The sequence below is a fragment of the Chinchilla lanigera genome, unplaced genomic scaffold (assembly GCF_000276665.1).
Source record: "Chinchilla lanigera isolate Chin_1 unplaced genomic scaffold, ChiLan1.0 scaffold00030, whole genome shotgun sequence".
NCBI classification, from domain to species: Eukaryota; Metazoa; Chordata; class Mammalia; order Rodentia; family Chinchillidae; genus Chinchilla; species Chinchilla lanigera.
In genome coordinates this window covers 12,434,059-12,459,949 of record NW_004955431.1, presented here as the reverse complement: position 1 = coordinate 12,459,949, position 25,891 = coordinate 12,434,059, and the positions used below count along the sequence as shown (strand labels likewise).

At 36.6% G+C, this 25,891-nt stretch overlaps 1 protein-coding gene across 1 annotated transcript in view; it reads right to left on the bottom strand.

Moving 5' to 3' along the window:
* Stard13 (StAR-related lipid transfer (START) domain containing 13) overlaps positions 1–25,891 on the bottom strand; it is a 510,915-nt gene that overhangs the window by 272,945 nt on the left and 212,079 nt on the right. Inside the window, exon 3 of the mRNA XM_005387705.2 lies at positions 24,791–24,824. Coding sequence (XP_005387762.2) covers positions 24,791–24,824 — 34 coding nt within the window. The remainder of the gene's footprint in view (positions 1–24,790; positions 24,825–25,891) is intronic.

Genomic DNA, 25,891 nt, shown 5'->3' with positions numbered 1-25,891 from the left:
AGGTGTGAATGAGGTGAGAGCGAATGGGCAAACAACTCCAGCCAGAACACTTACAGCCCTTCAGAGATGGCCCCTTAGGTACATGAAATGGCCCATGCAAAGGCATAGTATCTTGACAAGGTCTTCTTACTTGGTCATGGTGGTGCAAGGTGATTTCAGCATGACTGAAGCTTCAAGTGAGAAAAGGGCTGAAAAATGGTGCTGGGGATTAGAAACTAGGATGAAACTGCAATGGACCTTGTATTCTCTAACATATTTCATGTAGTGTATCCATCAGGACACAGGGAAACCTCAGAAGTCCTCAAGCCCACGGAGTGACATTGAATTCATTTTTCAGAAGATAATTATGGCAGCAGTGGGAAGAAACTTAGGTTAGAGGTGGAGAAACAACTGCTGGATTTTTTTCTGTGATGATTATTGTGTTCTGTCAATCACAATACATTATAGTTCAAAATAAAGGCAATGCATAAAAGAACCCTCATTTTCCCACATTAAAGGATAATTAATTTATCTAAAAAGATAAATTAATACTTTGTCAAATATGTCCTGGTGAACAAGACTCAGTACTGCCTGAAAAACTCCATCATGATTTCCTAAATAAATAACACAGGTTTTTGAGAGCAATCAAATCTACTCTTGGTGAATATACTTATTTATAATGCTATTGATTGATTTTATAAGATTATAAAACTAAAGATTTGGAATAATGTACAATTATTGCAGTGTAAATAAAATGGAAAGGTAGATGAAATACCAAAGATAAGAAGAGGTGAGAATGAGTCAGGGCAGCCTCACTGGGCCAGTGTTCGGTTCACTTTGGAAAAAAGGCTGGATAAAAGGAGTGACTGATTTTCCCTCAATTCGCACACTCTATTAAGTCAGTCCTAAATTAATTGTCAAAGTAAAGAGACACAATGGAAATAAAGTCTGCCCTGATAAAGCCTCAGTTTTCACCCATCCCTTCTGAACAGTGACACTGCACCTATTCCTCAAATGGCTCTAGTCATACAACTAAAAGAAGTAAGCCACCACTTTTTATAGTCAGCCAAGTACTAGAGGTCCTGATCTAAGGGGGATAGACATAGTTGCATGCCTCTTATTTGTAGTTTCTGGAGCTACAAAGTCAACCAATCTCAGGTTGAAGCTATTTTTAAAAACTTGCTTCTGTATTAGACATCTACACATTTTTGTTCATACGAAGTGTATAGCCTTTACATCATACCAGAAACTACAGGCAGTCTAGAGATGATTGAACCATATGTGAGGATGTGCAGAGGTTCCATGCATATACTGCATTTTATATAAGGGACTCAAGCATTTGTGGATTATGGTATCCATTAGGGTCCTAGATCCAATCTCTTGTAGATACCAAGGGACAACTGTGCTTTATTTAAGCCTCAAAAATTTACTATGAAGCAAAAAAAGCATCCAAGAAGTCAGTCTGACATTTTCTCCAAAAGTCTGACCGTGAGTTATATTTTCAAAGAACAGGCATGGCTCCTCCAATGCTTCCCCAATGACACTTCATTCACATCCTTGGCTCTCTCTCACACACACTGGCTGTAATGCTTGTACTGACATGTCTCCCCAAAGCCTCAAGAGGTCATAGGTGGGGCTTTTAGGAGGTGGCGGATTTAGGATGTGTGATACTAGGATTAAGGATGTGATCCTGGCATTAACTGTGTGATACTGAGATTAAGGAGGGCCACCCTGAGTGTGGGTGGCATGACCCAAAAGGTGATTAGCCTAGACTGGATGAAAGGAAGAGGCAGACTGCTGCTGTTATTGCTTCCTCTGCCATCACTGCTTGCTGCTTTCTGCCTCCCCTGCTTTGGCATGGACTGTTTGTCCTCCTTGATACCCTTCTACCACACCCCACTGCCTTGAAGTCAGCCAAAAACGGGCTTCACACTGTAAGCCAAAATAAACCTTTCCTCCTATAGCTTTGGGTGTGGGGTATTTTGTCTCAGCAATGATAAAAGAAACTAAGACACCAGCCTTGTTGGTCCCCCTGAAATGTACCCGCTGACTTCAGTCTTTGCTTCATGAAAGCACAAAGCATTTGTGCCTCAAGATAACTGTCATATTATTTTATCCTACTTTAAGTATGTAATTATTTTTAGTTCCATACCTATGAAATTTAAAGTCTAATAATCTTTAAATAACTGTTCCAGAAATTCTTGAAGAACACACAAAGCAGGGATATCTACTCCTACTGTGCTGGAATAGAATTAGTAACTGGGCAATTGGTGCTGGATTTGCAATCTTATTAAGCACTAGAAAATTAGACAAAAATGGCAAAATGTCTGTTTCTAGGTATTTAAAAAGAAATGGAACAGAACTGTGATTCCTGAGAGAAAGGAAATACATTATATAAGCCTTACTCTGGCCTCAGATTTTTACCTGGAAGCACATTCTGAATTGAGGTACAGGGAAGGAGTACCCCACCAGAAATACAGAAGTCATATTAAATTGAGAAGGCGGTGATAAGAATTCGGGAAGATCAAGTTCCTGGAATGTAAAGAACAGACCGTCAGAGTGCAGGGAGCCACACAGACAAAAACTCGCAGACATCTGCAGAGTCTCCCCAAGACTGTTGCTGTAGACTGGGATGCATAGAAGGAAACTCCTTGACTCCAAGAACGAACTGAGGAGCTGTAAGTATTAAGTGATAACTCTCCACTCTTTCCTTATTTCTGGATTATGCAAAAGTGGAGACACTAGCTATATTTGTTTTGGACTGTTTCTTTCCACAGATGCTTCCATATCAAATAGTTATGTGAGATAAATCTGGATCCCCCCCCTCTGGAGCAAAAACGAGGCATACTTCCTGTTCACTATAAAAAAAAAACTTTAATTTGTTAAATGCCGGGTTCTGTTTTGTACTACAAGGCAATGTAGTAGGTTAAGCCCTGTGCAAATTGGAATTTGGGAAGACAGTGCAAATGCTGACACTGTGGCTTCTGATATTGCCATGAGTAATATAGTCCTTTGTCTCAGATCCAGGAAACTCATGTCTTCTGCCAATACCCTGAAAGCTATAGCAAGCTAACCTGTTAGCTTGCAAGGAAGATAATCTTTCAGATACTTCACAGGTTTCAATAGTTTTGGTGATGAGTCCAGGATATTGATAGAAACATAGCTTATAAATGAAAAATGAGAGCCTCAAGGGCATATAATGTCATTAAAAACAAGTTTATAAAACTTATTTGAACTGCTGCAACAAAATCCATAGACCAAGTATTTATAAACAATAAAAATTTATTTGTCCCAGTATAGAAGCTGGAAATCTTTTTTTTTTTTTTTTTTTTTTTTTTTCTTGTACCAGGAATTGAACTCAGGACCTTGAGCTTGCCAGGCAGGCACTGTGCTGCTGAGCTATATCCCCCTACTGAGGCTGGAAATCTAAAATCAAGACCCTGACAAATTCAGTGCCTGATGAGAGCTTGTTTCCCAGTAGACTGCTTCTTATTCTAACCTGACATTTTGGAAGGACAGCTCTCTCTGCAACCTTTTTATAAGGGCATTAATGCCATTGATGAGGGCACAGTGCCTATGACCTAATCCCTCCCGAAAGGCATTGCCACTTAATATCTTGGGCATAAGGATTTCAACATATAATTTTTTGGTCTTTTTGAGATAGGGTTTTGCTGTGCAGTGCAGGCTAGTCTTGAACTCATTTTGTAGCCTGGCTCAACATGAAAGTTTTGACTAGATATACTAAAATAAGATTCCATTTTTCGGATCTCAGATCTCTTTAGTTTTGAACTGCTTACATAAAAATATTTTTCTAAAAAGTATGGAGTTTAAAAAAAAAACAAATTAAATACATACTTGGACCTGAGTGCCTTGGGAACATATTTTGCAAGCAAATTAATCATGGGCCCAGCTTTCACACTCCAGAATGCATTGCTTCATTTGCACCAATAAAATTAGGTTACCAGCCATGTTTTGCATAGGCTCTTTGGCCAATGACAAAGTGCGGCAGACTTGTGAAGGCAGCCGGGTCCTAGACTCACAGAACTCTTGCACCTGGCAAACTTTGACTTAAATTTACACCAGTGGCCTTAATGGACCTTCATTAGACTTTATGAAAATATAAGATGCTTTCTTTCTCGAAACATTCCCTTCTTCCTTGCCTTCAGGAGAAGTGAGTTTGTGTCATACTGAATGACTTTCCTAGCCTTCCCCAGCTTGGGAATTTAAGTTCATCCTGGTTTCACATTCTTGGAGGACATGAACAAACACAGTCCACCATTCAAATGCATTTTCTAACTATCAGGGCCCGCTAATGACTCTGCCATACTCTTCCATTTTTCCCATTCAGTTTCATTTTATGTACTTAAGACCAACCGTTCCAACACAAATCAAAGTATTTTTGAGACTTGTCCCATCACAGTTTGCATCCATTGTAGTTTCCACCTTCGTGACATTCAAAAACGTGATGAGCAATTATTATGTCTTCTTCAGTATGTGAATAAAAACATTAAACTGCACTTGTGACAACGTGGATAGAACTGGAGGTCACCATGCTAAGTGAATTAAGCCAAGAAAGTACCATACGATCTCACATGTAGAATCGAGAAAGTTGATCTTATAGAAGTTGAGAATAAAATGTTGATAATAGAAGCCAAAGAGAGTAGGGGGAAGGGATGGCAGGGAAATGATTGAATAACAGGTGCTAAGTTATAGTTAGTGCAAAGAAATTTCTGTATTCTAATATACTGGAGGTGACTATAAATGATGATGTTATACTCTGAATATTTAGTACCCAAAAATGTGCAATTTTATATATTAGTTTAAAAGAAAATAAATATTAAATTGTAGCTACCAAACAGAAGGTAATGAAATTGAGACATAATAAGCCTGACTGTACTCCCTTCAAACAGTCTGTTTTTATAAACTGAATAAATATTGGGTAATTATGAGAAAATTGTACATAAAATTTTGAGGGTAATTTAGGCAGAGGCTAAGGGTATGCCTGTCAAGTAAAAAGTACATAAGCCACACTGAAAATTTTACATCATGGAGATTCATGCTATTATTGAAAATAATTTTGATACAACATTGATCTCTCTTTAACTCACAGGTATCATGGAATTTTTTGAAAGAAGTGTAACAGACAAGAAATAAATACTTTCTAATACCTTTTGTCAGGGCTAGAGGTAGAGGACAGATGCACATACAGTATGTGCCCCAGCATAACATCATTACAGAACACTGTCATTTTGCCTCTTGTCATAATCCCTCAATTAATCTGCAGTCTGCTTGGGTACCAACCTGCAGGAACAAGAATATAGAAAGCGTTCCACAGTGGTAACCAGAACAATCAGACTCTCCGCTTGATGGATGGATTAAAAAAATCCATTTTATCTCATCAGTTCAATCTTCATTATAAAGTCTGGTAAAACTTTTATCTTTGGAATTCTTCTCTCCTTCTCAGTATTACTAATAAGACTAGTAAGACTCTTCTGTTACATGTTTCACTTCCGATCTCTTGAGTCATACACAAACTAGTCATGTTTAGTAAGTGTAATAGCTAGTGTGATTGATGAGCATTAATACTCATGGTTCTGCATAGGTCAAATAGATAATAACAAGGTAAGATTTTCCTGCAGAGCAGGGAAGACATCTCAATGGCTCTTAGAATACAGATGAAGTAACTAAGAAACTACAAAGGACATTTTAGTAAGTAGCAGATTCAAAGAAGACCAAAACAGGAATGTGGTATCTACTGACAAAAATCTTTCTCAATTATGGTACTTCTTTTTATATTTTTTAAAGGTGAGAATCCTAAAAGGATGTTTTCCCACAAAGAAGATCAAAGCAAAGTATTCATCTATCATTTAAGTTAGAGAGAGAGAGGCAGAGGTAGAGGCAGAGACAGAGACAGAGGATAATGGAATAAAGCAAGGGCATTAGTCAGGAATCTTACATCGTTTTTATACAGGAGGATTTCTGATGTTCAGAACGCATGGGTGATGACTTGAAATAAATATTGTTCCAGAGAGAGACTATCAGATATGTTGCTTAAATTACTCAAAAGCATGACTAAGAACAAATTACTCTCCACAGAAAAGTAAGTTCTCAGGCTGGAAAAACACTAAACGTGGGCACTGAGTTAGAACCAAGCATGTGTGAAATGACAAAGTACACACAGATTTCTACATCACTAGCCAGTAATGTGAGAAGGAAATGCCACACCCTGCCCAGGGGAGTTGGGTAGGGTGCTGCCAGTGTCACCTTGGACTTTTTCTAACTCGTTTCTGCCTCAAAGAAATTCTGATGCTACCTCCTCACCCATCAACACACACAATCCCACCTCTTTCTTAAGAATTTATGCCCATTTGAGCCACAGCTACTGATTAGTGAGCTGTCCACCCCTTGGTGAAGTTGGGCAGAAGGTAGAACCACTGCTCCATTGAGAACTACTGTGTCCATGAGTTTGTTTCCCTCTGTGCTTCCTGTGACCCACCTGTACTAGGCAGGCATTGACTCTGCTAGGAGAGTGGGACTGAGTGTGTGCAGAAGCAAGTCACACTTTCTGCAGCTTTGTGCCACTCCATATACATGGGTGCTCTCTCTCTCTCTCTCTCTCTGTTTCTCTTTCTGTCTTTCTGTCTCTCTCTCTTTGTCTCTCTCTCTCTCTCTCTGTTTCTCTGTCTGTCTGTCTGTCTGTCTCTCTCTCTTTGTCTCTCTCTCTCTCTCTCTCTCTCTCACACACACACACACACACACACACACACATAACCTACTGGGAGATGTCAAGGAATGTTTACCATGCACACATGGCTCAGAATGCTCTAGAGAAGTCTAAGAACAACCGCAGGGTAGACTGACATGACCTCGGCTCTGAGAATCAAAGCCGCTGTAATTTTTACTCATGGGAACTTATCTGATGCATTTGCAGACAGACTAACCTAGATCTAACTCATTTAGAAAAATCAACGTAAGTATCGATAAGGAATATAGCAGCCTTCCAGCTCCAGAGTTCTGTGCATAGCATATATTTGTTGGATGAATGATAAGTACAGAGATGTGGGCATAGCCTACTTCAGTGTCAGCAAGCATAGCTAGAGATTCAAACTTCCAGTTTTTATGTCACCACGGTTGTTCGTCCTTCATTACCTCAAATATTCTCATTATAAACTCTGTATGTCACAATTCAGAGACAAGTGTTCTTTCATATATTATAATTTATCTGACTCAGAAAATAACAGCCAGCTTTATTGAGCACAGTTACATGCCAGAAAGAGTGCTTAGCAATTTTTGTGCACCATCCTGTTTGGCTTACAAACGTCTTATCAATGCTATTCTCGTTCCTTTTACACGTGTGAGAAAACTGACCTTCAGTGAAGCTGCATAACTGTTTATCTAGGAGGCTGTATGATGATTCCAAGCTAGTAAGAAATGTAGAAAGAAGAAGAACCCAAGTAAATCTCTTGACAATGTCCACACTCTTAACTACGTCTCAAAATTGTTTTGCCTACAATCTGCCACCAGATTAAAATACCACTTAAGGCTAACCAAGGCTTTCCAGGCTGTGATTTAATATACCGAAGCCTATATGATATTTGACCCAGCTCAAGAAAAACATTTTGCTACAAAAAGTACTATTTTTATCAGATACCCAACTTATTTTTCTAATTAAGTAGTATACATCTTTCACAGAGAGCTTTCAAAATACGGTTAGTTCTGACTATTGGGGAAGTTACATTCTATACAGGAGAGGTGGATACTGAATTAGTAAATAGTGAGCTATTACTAGTAATTAGTAAATATGGCTTCTAAGAGAAAGACAGGTTAGGTTAGCAAATAAACACATAGCTTCTTTTTGTCTGTGTTTCCGTATAAGATAGTTTATGTAATCCATATTACTTATTCTTCACTGTTGAACTCACAGCTGTTATCACTATAAATTAGATCTAAACAAAACTTATCTATCACATACATTTGCTCCATAAGGCAGACCACTACTTTTTTAGAAACAGTAAACAGTACTTCCTCAGTGTGCTTGGAAGCCATTTTAAACAATGAAATCACCAAGAAAGAGACTCACGGGGTGTACTGCAGCTTTTTGTGGACACGCGCAGAGCAGTGACTCACACATTCCCAGCTGAGGTTAGACAAGGTAATGCTCTGCCCTCCCATCTATAGGTCTGGCCTCCTTCCCACAGCTTTCCTGCTGTAGAGTCCTTTACATGTGCCTTAGTTACTTTCCTCATTGCTGAGACAAAATACCTGATATCCATGAGTAAGAGAAGGAAAGGTCAATTGTAGCTCACAGTTTGTACAATTTTTATCAAGTAGGTGAATTCATAAATATTGAACCTGTGAGCAGTGAGGGTCATCTGCATGTAGAAGTCACTTGAAGGAAATCTTCTTTCGTGTTCTTGGCATACAGGCTAAAGCCATATGGTCTTCTGGATTTGCTATCTACCTTGCCATTTCTTCTTATTTATTTTGAGAAATAATTGAAAGAAATAGTTGAATTTATCACAATTGTGAAAAATCCTTTCAGAGAATGTCATTTCAGACAGAAATTGTGCCTTTTATAGTGGCAGAGATATTAACAAAGTGATTCGAGCTCATGCGGCTGGTATGTGATGGGTCCCCAAACCAACTTAAACAATTGTTTTGGCGGAATCTGCGCTCTTAACTAAAGGCTGAGATAAGAAATTTAAAAACCCCTCAAATTATAAAATAAAAGGGAAGAGGTTACAAGTTTTCCCCTTCCGTCATTCAACATGTTTTTGTTTAATGACAGTGAGTAGCATGAATTATAGATCCCACAGGGCAGAGACTCAAATAGGTAAAGTTTTTTTACTGCCCTTTTCCTGCGCTGCCAGAGAAAAGCCCTGGCATATGAGATTTTATTTCTCTCCAGTCTGGATACTATGTTCAAGTTTGCATATGGACAGTGAAAGTAACTATAGTACCTACCTGACTGAACAAACTTAGATTCATTCCACAACATGGCAAGTCAGGACATACGAACATCCCTCTGGGAATACAGCTTAATCATTTCTGTTTACTAGTCCTAAATGTGTATAGGTTACCAAGGAAGGAAGACACTCCAGAATTTCAATTTCCCTTTATGTTACACACAGAGGTCAACATTTAGAGCCACTGGGCTTCCCAGCACATTTTCCTTATAGTTTAGTTTTTTTCTTTCTTAGCTGAACTTCTATTTCTCCTCTTTTCCCTATTCTGTGTCATTCACTGCATAATTTGTTGTACCATCTCAGAATTCCTCTAATGTGCTATTTCAGTTGAACTTAAACACTGGAGTGATCAGTAATGTATTGCTGTCTTCTTCTAAGTGCTTAATGCAGGCTTAATAAAAATCAATAGCTGCGTGTATCTCTCCAATGTGAGAATATGCTGCTTCTGATATATAACTAGGTTAGGTCATTGTCAGGTGATTTGTTGAAAATCTTCTAGAAAAATATATCACCTCTTTTTATTTGTGTCATGGAAGACATTCATGGTCACAGAAGCAGGGAGGAGAGAAGAGCAGGTACTGTACATCCCCTGCTTCCCCAGGCTGTTAAAGAGCAAAGAGGCTGATGTTATGCTATGCAGCAGGGACAATCCTGATCAGCAGAACATCCCTAGAGAATTAGAGTTAGGATGATAAATGCATTTCCAGTCAAAAGGCCAATGCTATAAGCTCTCTCAGCCACTGGCCTTTATCTCCTACTCGAAAATGCACTCATTTCTGGTAACAAAGGAGGACTTGTCATTTGCTTCAACATCTATACATTCTTCCCAGGATGCTTGACCTCTTGCCCCATGTGTGTTGGAAGAGAACATTTTCCCACAAACGAGGATCCTTGTGAGGGATGGCTACAGCTATCTACTTCCACGAAGGGCGAACTGGTCTCTTTGAAAAGATAATTTCAACTTTCTCTTTTAAACTCGCCTTGCAAACAGTAAGGGAGTCACCAACTGCTCTGAGCTCATCTTTTTTTCTGGAACCACACAAAATGCTCCTGCCCTGTGGGACAGTTTTGTAGTCTCTGCCCAAGAACTGACTGTAAGAAGGGACCCTCTCCCAGCCCGACCCCAAACTTCCACAGGACACTCAGGCATCAACCAAATGAAGTATGTGGTCCATTTTCTTTACAACTACTGGAAACTGACATTTCTTCATAACCATGCCTCTCTGGTTCCAGCTAATCTATCAAAATTTCTTTATAAGCATTTGGCCTTGAAAATGATTTTTAGAAAGGAGAATTCTTTAACTTGTTACTCCTATCACCACAACATCTATAACTTCATCTATTTTATGACAATGTTTTTTACTAGAAATATTTGAATTCTTAGACATATTGGACCACAGCGACTTTTATTACAACATTTATTTTTATTAGAAATAACTTACATTGATAGACATCTATAGCTCTGTACATTGGATTTGAAGCATTCTCTGGCAGAGTGAGCTTCTGTCAGTTGAACTAAGCACCATTTTTCAGAATGAAGGCATGGATAGGCTAGAGAACAGGCAGTAACTATTTCCATCCTGGCTGTTACACATATTTCCTTTCCCACTTTCCAGAAAACAAGAAAATGCTTCATTTCATTTGTATTATAATGGGCTTTAGAGAAGTATTTTCTTCCTATTTCATTTTTATTTTCTGTAACTAGCTGCAGTATTCTACAGGCCTTAATTTCAGAGGGCTGTGTGTACTGTTGGTCTCATAAGTACCTTTGTAGCTAAAGATCAAATTTCTCTAAAAATAAGGCCCAAAATGTGCATTCAAAGTGACCATGCATTGGCAAGTGAAAAATGTTTAATGTTCTTTAAACAGGTTATGAAAACTAAGCAAAATTGATTTTTAAAAATTCTTGCTAATCCAATCCATGGGATACATTAGAAAAGTACATTTGCTCACAAGATATTTTATCAGCTTGTAAAATTTTCACTAGCTTTCTCTATTCTTAGCAGTGCTATAACAATGATAAATCTGCAGAAAATTTATCAGAAGAATGAGAAAATGATAATATTTTTGCTGTGGGTTGCAGTTTTCACTTATATTAACCTTTATATTTATTGCATGTTTGATTCCTTTAGGCTCTTTCGGAACTGCTTCTAGGCCCTATAAATTCCTGGTCAAGGACATTTTCATTAATTAAGTTCAAAAGATTTATATCCATGGAGTCTATTGTGTGTTAGACACCATGTTCAGTGCCTGGAGAAGCAGAACAGGAAAATGAAAAAGAAGAGGAATTGCCAATGAAATAGATAATGATCTGGGAATAAAAGTAAAACATTTTAATACTACATAATGTGCTGATAGTAAATCCTCAAAAACTAGACAAAGTAGACTGAGTTTGAATGCTCTGAGATGGAGGAGTTAGTAGACAGATGAGATGGGGAACTCTATTTCAGCTAGACTGGAAGTGTACATGACTAAAAGAAAGAGTATAAGACCATGGCATACTACAGGAATAAAATGCAGCTTACAAGGACAAGAGGTCTGATAGGAACGATATAAGCACAAGAGTGCCAATTTAATGAAGTAAAGGGTATTCTCAACAGGTGATGTTGGAACAACTGGATATCCACATAAAGAAGAAGGAAGTCAGATACCTTCCTTAGACCATACGCAATAACTAATTCCAAGTGAATCACAGCTCTACATACAAGTTCTAAATCTATGGGCACTGGAGAAAATCTAAGAGGAAGTCTTCTTCACCTTGGGTTATTAAGTCTTCTTAGACATAACACTAAATATATAAGGAACAAGAAAAAAAGAAATAAATTAGAATTCATAGATAGATTAAAATTTGTACTCCAGAAGACAACATCAAGACAGTGGTAAAATAGCCCTATATCAATGATTAAATAGAAATACTTTGAAAAAAAATAAAGCTAAACTCTTTATGCTCTTATAAAAAAGTGATAAAAGACAACCCACAGAATGGAGTAAATATGTGTAAATCATATGTCCCATAAGTAATTCTCCTAACAAGTGCGTAGTGACCTTCTTTATCTCTTTTGATCATTTTGGTTTGAAGTTCGCATTGTCTGCAATCAAAATAGCTACCCCTGCTTTTTTCTGGGCTCCTGTCACATGGGGAATTGTTTTCCAACCTTTGACTTTCAGTCTATGAATCTTCTTTTGAGTTAAATGTGTTTCTTGTATATGGCATATTGTTGGAATTCTCAATAAGACAATCTGAAAAAATGTTATGACTCAAATTTTTAAAAAAGGAATACTATTTAAAAATGTCCTGTATATTGAAAGGAACAGTTAATGCTTAATTTTTTTTACATTCTGACCAATTTTCCATGCTTGTATCTGATAATCAGAGCAAATGATTTGAAGACAACAATATGCAGTGGAACAATCATTGGTGAATTCCTACCATCTTGTCTAGTGAAACTCTAGTCGCTGGCCACTAATTTTCTTCTACCTCTGTTGATTAAACATTATCGCTAATGTTTTATCTAATAATTATTTTTTTGTTCTCTTTAATGGTTTGCACAATCTTCCATTCTTACATCTAGTAATCTGATCAATGTAGTTGAAGATAACAGTATGTAATATAGCAACCACTGTTAATTCCTATCATTTTGTTTTGAAACCCTGTATCACTTTTAATGGCCTTGCTTTGTTTTATGGTTGTGATGTTGGTATGCTGCTATTATTCTTTGTTTTGTTTTTTTTCTTTTACTACTCTTTAAAATAAAAAAAGTTAAAAAGTCCTTTAAAATAATCTGAGTAAACATTTCTTCAAGTACACTATACAAGTGGTCAACAGCTACATGAAAAGATGCGTGAAATCATTAGTCATTAGAAAAATGTAAATCAAAACTGCAATTAGGTACTATTTTACAATGATCTAAGTAGCTATAATAAAAACATAATAACTGTCAGTGAGGATTTGGAGAAATGGAAACCCAAATACATTGATGGTGGGAATGTAAATGGATACAGTCACTCTGGAAAACAGCTGGGCTGTTCCTTGAGAAGTTAAACACATAATTTCCATAGAACCTAGGATTCTGAATGAATTAAAGAAATAAAAGCATGTTCACCCTAAACCTTATATTAAATGTTCTTGACAGCATTATTCACAGTCACCAACAAGTAGAAACAATTCAAATATCCACATGTACCCAAATGTAGTATAGCCATTAAATGGAATATTTTTCAGTGATAAAAAGACATAAAGTACTGATGTATGCTACAGTGTGGAAGAACCCTGAAAACATTTTGCAATGAGAAGCCAGTCGCAAAGGACATATTGCAAGATCTCATTTAAATGAAATGTGCAGAATAAAAAAATCAACAGAGGGAGAAGAAAATTAGTGGCCAGGGACGAAGCAATAAGACTGAGACTGAGGAAAAATGGGAATTGATTGCCAATGCTGAGGAATTGTTTTTTTCTTTTTGGGCACCAGGAATTGAACTCAGGACCTTACGCTTGCCAGGCAGGTGTTGCACTACTGAGCTAAATCCCTGGCCTCTTAGGGAAGAATTCTTAATTAGAAAATCTTTAATATTGATTACTAAGATGATAGTTGTACAACTCTGGGAATGTATTAAAATAACTTTGAAGATAACAGTATGTAATATAATAACCACTATTAATTTTCTATCATCTTGTTTTGAAATTCTGTATTTTTAAATTCTCTTTAAAATAAAAAAAAACTGACTTGTACATCTTTACATGAGTGAATTATACAATATGTGAATTGTATCTCAATAAAGCTGTTTTTAATATGTTATGCCAAAAACAGAGTCAGACTTCCTAAGTTGAAATCCATAGTCTTATGCTTAACCAACTAAGAAGCTCTGAATCACTTAATCTCTTGTTAGCTAATTTCTCAGCTATAAATAAGTAATTACTTCCAGTTGAGCTCTCCAGGGAACTTTTCACAGAGGTAGAACTCAGCCTGTCCTCAAGGGCAGTGCTGTTCTAGATTGTGAGATGAAGAACTTGAAAGGGTAAAGAAAAGTGCTAACCTTGTATAACATCTATTGCTCATCAAGATCTGCACTCAGCCTTATATGTGAGGTTTTCCAGTTAATGTCCCCTGCTTTAGACTTAGGAAAGGAATAACTTGAAAGTGAAGTAATTTTAAGTGCCCAGGGAGGGTTTAACTGCAAACCCGGAATGTCTTGTATCTGGCCTGAATGACAGTAGTGATGAGGGAAGCGCAGGAGGCCAGTAAAAGTGTGCATTAAGGGTAAGGGGAGTGGCAGGCACACTCCTTAGCACTTTTCATGGCTAAACAAGTTTCTGGCTTTCATCCTGTGAGCGACGGTACAGGTATGGAATTGGTCATCAAGAAAAGGTCATGAGCAGTAGCAGTGTGGGTGTATTTTACATGTAAAAGCCCAAATTCATCTTATATCTTATCACATATTTCATTTGCACCTTAGAAATCTTGTACTGTTACTCAAAATAGACATGGTCTGACAAGACTGCCTTTAGAGAATTTTGGCAGAGAAAGTGGCTTGTTTCCACACTTTCAAGATGACTCTAAAAGATGAATTAAAACCGTATTTCCATCTCGGAATTTGCTCATTTAAGTTGCTGGTTATTATCAAATGACAGGTCGATTTTGATGTGAAATTTGGAGCTAAGAATAGGTACCAGTAAGCCTTATACCTCATTAAAACTCCCAAAAGGCGAACAGAAATTGTAGTTTCACTTTATGCAAGGGCTCAGTGAAAAGAATGCTACCAAACAATAGTACCTCCTTTTCTAACGTTTTGCTTTCCATTGTCTTGGTTACCTGCAGTCAAATGCAGTTTTGAAATATTAATATCAATATTAACATTTGTCTTATCTTCTGAGTTCCTCTGAGGCTAGATGCTAGTCCTATTGTACATACAAACAGAAACTCATTTTTCCATGGATTTCATACATATTCAATTTTTTAGCCATGATACTACCCTGAAGTTCATGGAAGGACTGCAAAGTATTGCTCTGTAGCTTTTTACCACTGCAGAAAATCAAGTCATTACTATGACCCCATTCATAGTATTGGAACCACTGAATTACCCATCAGTATGAATCTTAATTTTATTCAGGATTGTTGTAATAACTGCTTTTATTGTGTCCAGGTATATATTCTCATTTAGATATTGTTTGAAATGCTAAATATAATCATTCATGTTTCAGTCATTTATTTATTTTTGGATTACTGAGGTTTTGCTATGTTATTTCCAGAGATGAATCATACAGTTTTAGTTTCTTGTAGTAAAGATTATTTTTCTAATCCATTCTTGATTTTCTACTGCCTATGAAAGGCAATGATGGACATCTTTAAATAATTGTTAGGATATCAAGAAGGAATTATAATTTTGGAGAGCCTTTGCTCCTGTCTTCTCCTGTTTTCTAAGTGAGAAAATTAATTATTTCAGTACCATACATAAGTAAGTAAAATGCAGTTCATTTCCAGGAATATAAAACATTTTCATTTTCTCTACACTGACACTTGACAATTTGTTGTAGCATCTACTCTTTAATTAAGGCTCTTTTCTTCTGTTTTCTGTCAAATGTTTATAAATCTTACTATTCACCTCAACCCTGATTTTATCTTAATTCTACCCTCACCTCCACTCTTTCACTAATGTATAACTTTTCCACCAAATTGATTCTCATATTCTTCCTTCTTTTAAATCCAGAACTAGTCATTATAAGCATCAGAACACTTCATTATATCTTCTAACGTACAGACACATATTAAATACATAATAATTTGATTATGAATTACTTTCCTTTTCCCTATATTTTATTTACTACACTTGAGCAGTATATTGGCTTTTGAAATTGTGCTTTATGCCATCTGTAAATTTCCTTTCACAAGAGAAAGTAGAATGTAATTACTTGTTATAAATTCCATGAAATGTGAGTTATATTAAGGGATCAGAGTAATTTCGTTATTATGAGAAAAAATTTTCACATTTCATATTGAAGAAAAAGTGCAACTTTCCCAAGATTACACATAAAGAATGATCTTTGACATCTTAAAAGTTAGATGATTTCTCCCTCTGTCATCATTTTATAGGCTTGTATTCACCATTAAACTGCTTTATCAGGCACCATTTGGGTACTCAGTAAATAAAAGTAGTAAGTGGAGAGAATTATAGCTACGAGAAGTTTGTCTAGAACTAATTATATTACTACTTATAATGGAAGCAATTATAATTGACCTATGCATTGACCTATACAGGCATCAAATTCCAAACCTTCTATTATGTCATCTAACCTGTGTTAAAAAATATGCCAAGTTGGAAAGTTTTTAATCCACATTTATAGATGGGGAAAATGACAGTTAAACAGATCTTACCCTTGATCAACAGAGCAGTAAGTGTAGGAGTCTAAATTCAAATGCTGGCCTCTCTGTCTCCACTACCCATATATTCTGTCTCTAAAAAGAAGAATGTTTTTCAGTTTTGTGTCAACAGATGCAAAGCATAAAAATAATACTTGGGATTGCAGATCAAAGTAGGACTCCTCTCAGTAAATCCATTAAGGAAATCAATAATTCTTACAAATATTTTAAATCAAAAGGATAGAGGGAGAGACACTACAGCTCACACTGCTGGCACTTTTATTTTTCTAGTCACACTATGAAAAAATTGCTTGGAACTGAGACCCCCACTATTATTTTCCACAAGGGCCATACCAAACACCAACTGTGCTGTCCACATAGGTAGGTTCTAGTGTGTGTGGCGGTTTTGCCTGACGGTGTAGCTGCCCTGAACTGAGATGGGCTCAAACTATAAAGCACGCACCAGATTTTGAATATTTAGAACAAAATACAGGATGCAAGACATCGCAATCATTTTTATTTTGACTACATATTCTATTGATATTTTAGATATTTGGCCTCATTTCACCTATTTGTTTGTTTTTATTTTTTTAGGCTTAGAGAAAAATTTAAATTACATGTTTGGTTCATGTTTGTGCGTTGCATTATATTTCTGCTAGGCAGCGCTGTTATGGAGGACACATAACTCCAAATAACCAGTTAAAATTAGATCGTGAAGATTATTTTTGAATAAAAAAGTGAAACAACAAAACATACACAATACTAGGGGTTTAGAAAAATCATTGAGCAAAGTTTTGGTCTCAGTTTTTGTCTATCACTTGACAGAAGTGTAACGTTTGACAAAGTAAAGTCTATTGACTTCAAATTCTGTATAATCGATATGGTTATATTGCTCATATCACGAGGTTGCTATAAATATAAGAGGAATAATTTTTTTTTTGTCCACAGAAAAGTATTAAGAGTCTAATATGTGATGAGCACCAAGGGTAAGAGAATCTCAGTCTAGGTACTTGCCCTAGAGGAGATCACAATAGACATAGTGGCTGGTTCAGTGACAGAGGCCATGACAAAGTGTCACACGACTGGATGACTGTGGAGCATTACAAGAATGTTCAGCAGGGGACTGGACCCTGGCCTGGCTTCTGGACCCTGACAAAGAGTTTACCAGGCCGAGAATTCAGAGGAAAGTTTGTCTTCATCTATCTGGGGCATAAAAGAAAGGATGTGGTCAAGGAGAAATGGAGGTGGAGTCGGGGGTGTAGTTTAAGGTCCTGGCAAATAACAGAGGAGAGGCAGTGCCTTGTTTCTAGTATTACAGAATTTTGGTTGGAAGGTACTAGTGCTAGCAGAGAAAGGAGGAAAAAAGAACAACAAATATCTGCAAGAGTTTGCTGGTGATGCCCACATTCTAATACAATTTGGGGATCTCTCTTAAATATGTTAATGACAGATACAAATATACATAACCAGGATTTAATTGAATCACGTTCAATAATTAATTTCTGAAAAAATTATGTATGGTAAAATATTGTTTTTTTTCTGTTAATGTATGCTCAGCACTTTGGGTTCGATCAATGTCTAGTAAAAAGATCCACATTTTGAACAGGTCAATTGCAAGGCTGCCTAGAGAATGCTTCACGAAACAATCTGAACCTTCAAGACATCATTTAGATCTATCAGTATTTCCAGTGACTGAATTGATTGCTAAGATAAATATATATGCAAAGTTATTCATCTGTAGTAATACTGCAGTCACTATGATGGGTGATTTAAAATTTTCTATAGGATTATATTTATGTTAAATTACAATGAAAATAATGATGTATGAGTGGTATTTGCAAAATTGTATGTTTGAACATAACATATTATAAAAGCAATTTAAAAAGCAAAATATATGGCTGCCTTGAAGTTCATATTTTCTCCAATGTACATTTTACTGAAATTCTGTTTCAAGAATAATAAAACGAACAGACTAATCTCAAATCTGCTTACAAGGTGTGACTATATTACAGTGTCTAACAATGAAATAATGCTGAAATAATGCTTTATTCTCAATATTACATTCATATTGTTTAATAAAAATGTCAAAATGAAAAGTAGAGACCCATTTTTTAAACACCAGAGAGTATAGAATCATGTTGTTATTGAATAAAAATTATTTATTTCCTTGTAGATTAGGAATCAAAGCAGTTAAGCTGAAGGGATGTTTTTCTGCTAAGGTCTACTGTTCCCAGTAAACAGTTCTGGACAACAAAACAAACTGGTACTCCAGTGTTTCTGAGGGAAGAAATTATTGATTATATTAAAGAATAAGATCTTTTAATAAGATAAAATTCTTTCATGTTGCCATTAAATTATCTACCAACTTTTGTAATTGCTTTCTGCTTTTGTCTTCCCTGCTCATGATCTCATTTTATTTTCAAAGCCTCTCATCCTCAGGAGCAACTAGCTTCATTTCCCAGAATACCACAAAAGGGGAAAAAGGGAGGGTTTATCTAAATTTAAAGTTTGCTCTGATTTAGCTTCTTTCTAAGATACTCTGGAAGTACCAGTGGCAACAATAAAATGACTCTTCTTGCATGGTTTAGTTTTGGTCCTCCAGAGCTCATCTTTTTATAAATACTTACTACTAACAAGGGACATCTAAGTAGGGGTTCATTAATCATGATTAGAAAAACAATGTGCCCTTGATTTTAAAGATACTGCCTGTGATCCTGCTATGTTCACATTCAAAATGCTGGAATATAATGTTAAGTGAAATAAATGAGACACTTAGGCTTGAATATTGCATGGTTCTTCTTATGTGAGAAATCCAAAGAAATGAAAAGCAAAATAAAAGATAGATAATAGAAAGTAGGGAGGTAGATCTTTCTCAGATGGTAAAGGGATCAAGGATGGAAAGGAATAAAAAAAGGTATTAAGATGTGTTATGTGCATGTACCAACTCCACTCCAGGAATTTAAACATTATGTACTGCAGACATGTAGCAATAAAAATGTAATAGTAAATATCTGTGTGTGTGCTCCATCCTGTGTACTAGGTTTCTTTACCTTTGTTCTCCATTAACTATGAGGCCCTTGAGTGAAGGCATTGTCTTTTTCTTGTTTTCATTCCTCATAATGAATTATAGTGCCTCTCAACACATTTATGCATACAGAAACACAAAAGTGGAAGTTTGTGAACAAATAAGTAGTAATAGTAACACCACTATCACCATATTTCTTGGGATAGGTTGTTTAACAAAAAGTATGTGATCTTTGACCACCTTGACCCTTACTGCTTTATGTGTATATAGTGAAGACAATACCTCAAACATTAAAGGGTTGTCTGGAGATTGAATAAATGTGTGCAATATATTCTGTGTGGCACATAATATTCACTCAACTAATTCTCATCTATCTTCCTCTAATATCCCAGACTTATCTCCCTTATATGAGGATACTCAGCTGTGTTCCAAGAGGGGCACACAGCCACTGGATAAACACGATGAGCTTCCTGTTGCATATACTTTTCTGAATGACATAAAATATATTATATAAAATAATTATTCAGGGGTTCATGTAGCAAATGTTTGAGTATCTACTATGTAGCAGCAGTCTGCTGGACCCAAGAAATAAAATAGCAAACAAGATGTGTACTTAACAGTATAATGGAAAAGAAGAAAGGATGGGAAGAGGGGAGGATGAAGTCATGGCACCATATTGTTAGGTTTCCAGCACAGCAAAGAACCGAACAAAGAAAAGAAAGGAGGCCTTTACTCTGGACTTGGGGAGGAGAAGGCAGCATGAAATACTGGACTCCTCTGGGTCTAGACAAGACAGCTGGGGCTTATAAAGACTCTGGCTAGGGGCAGAGCTTAAGGGGTGGGCTTAGTGACATGTCTAGAGCTGATTGGGGGTTTCTTCCACAGAGGAAGAGCAAGAGGAAATTGTATTCCGGGCTGAGGGGAGGAGAAAGGTAAGAGGGGGGTGATTGGGAAGATAAGCTGTTGTTCTGGGCTTCAGCCATGTTAGACCACCACCACCATAATTTAGCAATTCATACCTGGGCAGGAACCTATCAGAAGGAAGAAGTGAAGGAAGAGAGGAAGTCAGTGAAGGAGCATGGGAGGGAAGAGGGAAGGGAGGAAAGAGGGAATGGAATGACAGGGAGGAAATGGAGAGAGAAGGAATGAAAGGACATAATAATAAAGTCTAATAAGTGCTCAGGAGGAAAGGAGGAGGCTGCAGCAACAGATATTAGCTGGAGGAGGCGTGGGCAGGAAGGCTTTTAAAAGGAAGTATCACTGTGAATTCAAGAGAAGGCAGCAACACTGAGAGTTGGGAAAAGCATTTAAGGCAGCGGGAACAGAGGCCAAATTCATCTGAAATTTTAAGGTGAAACAAAGTTCATATCTGTGGATTGGGCAACTCTCCTGAACCCCTTATTCCTTAGGACTCTTTGGTAGATATTGGAGACATTTTGCTCAAGAGATAACCATACTTTCAACTTCAACAGTGGGAGTGGTACATAGAAAACATTTTCCTTTTCCTTATCTGTATTTAGAATGACAGCTTCTAAGTGCTATAACTAAGTACTCAGAACAACTTTCAAGGGAATTAACTGCTACAACTCATATACAGAGAGGAAGAGTGTATTTTAACTAGATTTGTAAAGCTCTTACATTTTATGTGGCACTTACATTTCAACATAGGAATTCACACTAATTAGAATACAATGAAAGTAAGGTTTTTCTTGGCACAGTGAGTATAATTTTTTTTTTGCCTTATGTGGTTATATTGTCACAGTGTGGTACTTGCCTCTCTTTACAGAGCTAAAAGGAAATCACAAATTTAAAATCTACTAAATTACTTTAAATTTCACTGAATAGCCACAAATTTACTAAAGAGCTCTGGTCTCACTGAAGAATCTTGAGAGAGGATCTAAGTTAGGGAAGCTTCTGGAAGGAATGTTAACTTATTTATTTTTGTATTGCTAACATCTTGCACCATGCAAGGGACATAGTAGATATCCAATCAATACTTAATAAGTTAAATTGAAGTCATAATTTCAAATTAAAATGGATAAAGTGTACCAAGAATCTCTCAGAGGCAGGCATTTGTCATAAAATTAAACTCTAGGGAAACAAAATAATAGGTATATCCCTGTTTGTCATAATGATTGAACCACTCATTTTTTTTTTCTTTAACAGAGGCCACCACATGTTAGGCATAAACTCAAGAACTAACTCCACTGTTGTGATAGATGTTTCTTCATCAGTAGGCTGAGATCTTAATCTATTAGTAGAAGCAAAAATGATTATCTTTCAAATCATTCTTCCCTATGTTTTTCTGCTTGAGGTATCTCTTAGATTAGATTTCACATTCATCCTTCACTAGTAAGTCAGACCAGAGGAAAACATGGATCAGGCAGTTTTAAACATAAGAAAGAACTGCCAGATTTTACCTTACAAGGACAAACAGTGGGCTTGGGTCACTGTCACATCTTTTCCCCATGTGATGCTTATCTTACATCTGTGTATGTTGAGTAATGTCTTCAGTTTTATGACTGACACTACCTCTCTGTAAAATATACAGGAAGAAGATCTTGGATGTTCCCTCCAATAAGTAATTAATAGGAGGCAAATTAGAAATGAAGGGAGCTGACTTCACATTTTTAAACAGCAAGAAGGAATGACCATAAAAATTTAAATTACTCATGATGTAATTTGAACTATGAGGTTAAAAAAGAAGGCAAGTATACTTGAAACATCCAAAGTTAGAGACTTTTTGTGTACAAAAACTTGAATTACAATTCAAAAATTCACCTCCAAATTACATGTGCAGAAAATTGCTCCCACAGATCCTTCACCAGTATCTCCTACTCCCAGAACACTTTCCATAAATATTTATGTGAAAATTGATTTGACTTTTTTCCAGCTTTTACTGGCTTGCTTGTCTGTCCATTTTTTTTTTTTTCTGCTGAAATGAAACACTAAATGGCACACTGGTTAAGAAGATAAAAATTCACTGTTCAGTAGACTGAGCATCATGCATGCTACCACGAATCCTCACAGTTAAGCTTCACATCAAATCTAGGACTATTATACCACACCAAGGCCTCCATGGCTGTACTTCCTCATGGAGATTTAATTTGTCAGAGAAGTACATGCCATTTCTGACTGGGCATGAACTATGGTTTCCTTCCTGTCTCTGTCTCTGTCTCTGTCTCTCTCTCTTTCTCTCTCTCTGTATATATTAGGGATTGAATAGTCCAGGGCCTGCACACTGACCTACGTCCTTAGCCCCTTCTTTATCTTTTATTTTGACACAGAACCTCACTAAGTCACTAAGTTACCCCAACTAGGTTTGAACTTGAAATCCTCCTTCCTATAGCTTTTTTATAAGATGAAAAAATTCTCTAACTCTAATAAGCTAGATATACTTATGCTATGAAGATAATAGTTCTATCTAATTCTAGTTATAAAATGTTCCAGGGAAAACACTTTGTCTAAACTTCCCGGGCTGCTCATTTGTGAAAAGCCCTCATTTGGTCATTTCTGGAGTGAAGAACATTCTTTGTTGATGCAAATGCAATATCAACACATTGAATTCAGTTGGAATCTCAACTAGAGACATGAAGCACAGGATTTTCTACTTATGGTGTAATTTACTATTTGGGCACATTCATATGATTTTAAAAGAGTGTTTTGCTTGCTTATCTCTTAGCTGTCAGGTGGTAGAAGGTTAAATATAGTTAAAAATCCCAAAATAAATGCAGGTGTGGGAAACAGTATGAACATTTGATGTAAGAAGCATTTCACAGAACAGCGGGATCAGATTGTGTTTGATGATTTCAATGAGACAGTTGCTAGGCCCAGCACATTCATTAAAGACATTTCATGACAAAATTCCAGCCAGTTATACTGTCTGGTGGTCCAATGTAAATGGCTCTTTGGATGATTTCATTGGAACTGGAAAAAGAGCTCCTGAGTACAGTGACCCCTCTTTATCTCTAAGGTATATGTCCCAAGTGGCTCAGTTGTCTTGGATAAGATAGACAGTGCCGAATCCTATATTTACTATGTTTTTCCTATGTACATCTAACCATGATAAAGTTTAATATATCAATTAGATACGTTAAGAGAGGAGCAGCAATATAATAAAATTATAACAATACATTGCAATAAAATTTCTACCATCACTGTTCTTACACTTTGTGGCCTTTAGTAAGTAAAATAGGGATTTATTTTGAACACAAACACTATGATATCATGACAAGCAATGTGATAACCTACAATGCTACTGAGTGACTAATGGGAGTATAATATAAATAGTGTGAATACAGAGGACAAAAGAATGATCCTCCAGTTTGTCAAAATGTAATGGGACACACACAGTTTCATCAGAGTACACCAAGCTGTACATGATTTAAAAACTCATGAGCTGTTTATTTCTAGGATTTTCCACTTACTATTTTCAGATCAAGTTTGACCTCAGGTAACCTCAGCTAACTGGAACCATGGAATGCAAAATCATGAATGAGAAAGAGACTACTAAATACCCCAGAGATCCAATGATGATACTAATAGGAAATGAAGCTGAGATGTTGATTTTTTTGAATAATGGATTAAAACTAGCTCTCAACCAATGACAGAAAAATGAATATAAAGATGGAAATACTGAAGATGACCAAGGCAAGTAAGGGCAGCATGAGACTACTAATTTTGGGGCATTATTTGACAAATTTATTTCAAAACTGGGGTTTGATGGTAAAAACTCAGAGTTAAGAAGTTTTAACTTTCATACTGAAGCAGACCATAATCTTCAAGACACTAAGAATACACATAATGCAGTCACAAGAATGGTTTTGATGTGATTCTTTGCTATGAATTAGTATGCAAATGACAACATGAAGCAAAGATGGATAAGGACACCTCAGAACACTGTATCTGTAATAAATGTTCAAACGAAGAGTAAAACCAGGGTTACTAAAGGGTGATAAGAACTGAAAAGATTCAGGGAGCTGTTAATTGTTATTTTACAAAGCCATTCAATAAATTATGATGTAAAATATTTGGATTTGCACAGAACAGGTCCAAATGCAAAAGTCACACAAATAACAACTCTACCCTCATCCAGCTCTATGTTCCAGAGGCTTCTCTTCTGAGTAGATGTTTTAGGATGGTGCAGTCTTCTGTTTAATTCATACTTAATCTGCAATGTGCATTTCAGGATAAAGATTGGCTATGCAACTGAGTTCTCTGGGTATTAAACTGACTTTACTAAATACATAAATGTACCAAATGATATCACGAGGACCAGAGAAAAATAACGTGAGTGGATTCAGGGTTCAAAATGCTGGATACATTCTAATTTAACAACACAAAGTTACCATCAATTTTCTGTCAATGACTGGGCACATTCATGGTGTACTTAAATGTTTTGGGTTGAGGCTTTTCAAATAGTCTTATAATTAAACATGAACTCAGGGTTGATCAAGGAGACTTACCTGCTCTTTCCTTGCTTTGCTTGTCAGAAAGCACCTAGAAAGAAATCACACTCTTAAAATCACAAGATTATACCAGTTTTGTCAAGAATATCGTCATGGAATTTGAAACAAAAAAATCAGATTCTAAAATTAGAATGAAGTGGCCTCCAGAAATGTTGATAAAGTCCCAATGAGCACTAAAACTGAATGATTTTAGAGACTACACCACTCATCTGGATTCATAAAAGTAATTACATTCAAGAGGAAGATCAGTTTGTTTTTCTCTGAATTAAGTAGTGATTTAAGTGTTGTTTTGTGTCCCCTTAGTAACAGAGAAGAAAACTGCAGTCTAGTTTGTATCCACTCTCCCGTGTCCTTATATCACCAAGAATCTCCCTAGCGGTAATCCCATCCCTGCCTCAGCTGGTTCCAAGTAACATCACGGTAGCCAGCACAACTGACGACTGCTCCTTTCTGAAATAGTACTGATCCGAGCTTCTGTACTCCTACACTGTCCCTGCTATCTTTTCACCCTTCTGGCTGTTCCTTGTTGTTTTCTTCATGGGGTCCCCTCCTGCTCATTCTTTTTTTAAATGTTGATTTTACTTTTGTTTTATTTCATTTGCCAAGGATTGCTACCGGGCCTTCTTTTCTTCTCACTTAGCAACTTCTTTAGGGTGATCTCATCTACTTTCTGTCCATATTCTGATAATTTTTGGGTTCATATCTCTTTCCTTGAGCTCCAGGGCTAAGGAGAAAACTGTTCATTGGACATCCAACTCAGTTATGCTATAAGAAACACATCAAACTTTTTATGTCTAAACTCAACCTTCTCTCTTCTCTCCCCACCTCCTCCTCTCCGTTCCCACACCACAGCCACACAGCCCAGCTCTAAACTGACACTTTCTGTCTTAATGAATGGCTTCACCATCTACTTGGTTGTTTAAATCAGAAACCAAGAGCTTATCCTTTACCTCTTCTTGTCATTAATAAATGCTATTGTCTCCTACTTCCATAACTTGATTTAGTCCAGCTACTTTTTTTCCTTCCTACTGCCATCTCCTGGACAACATTCAGGTCTTACCCAGATAACTGCCATCATTTTCTTTCTTTCTTTCTTTC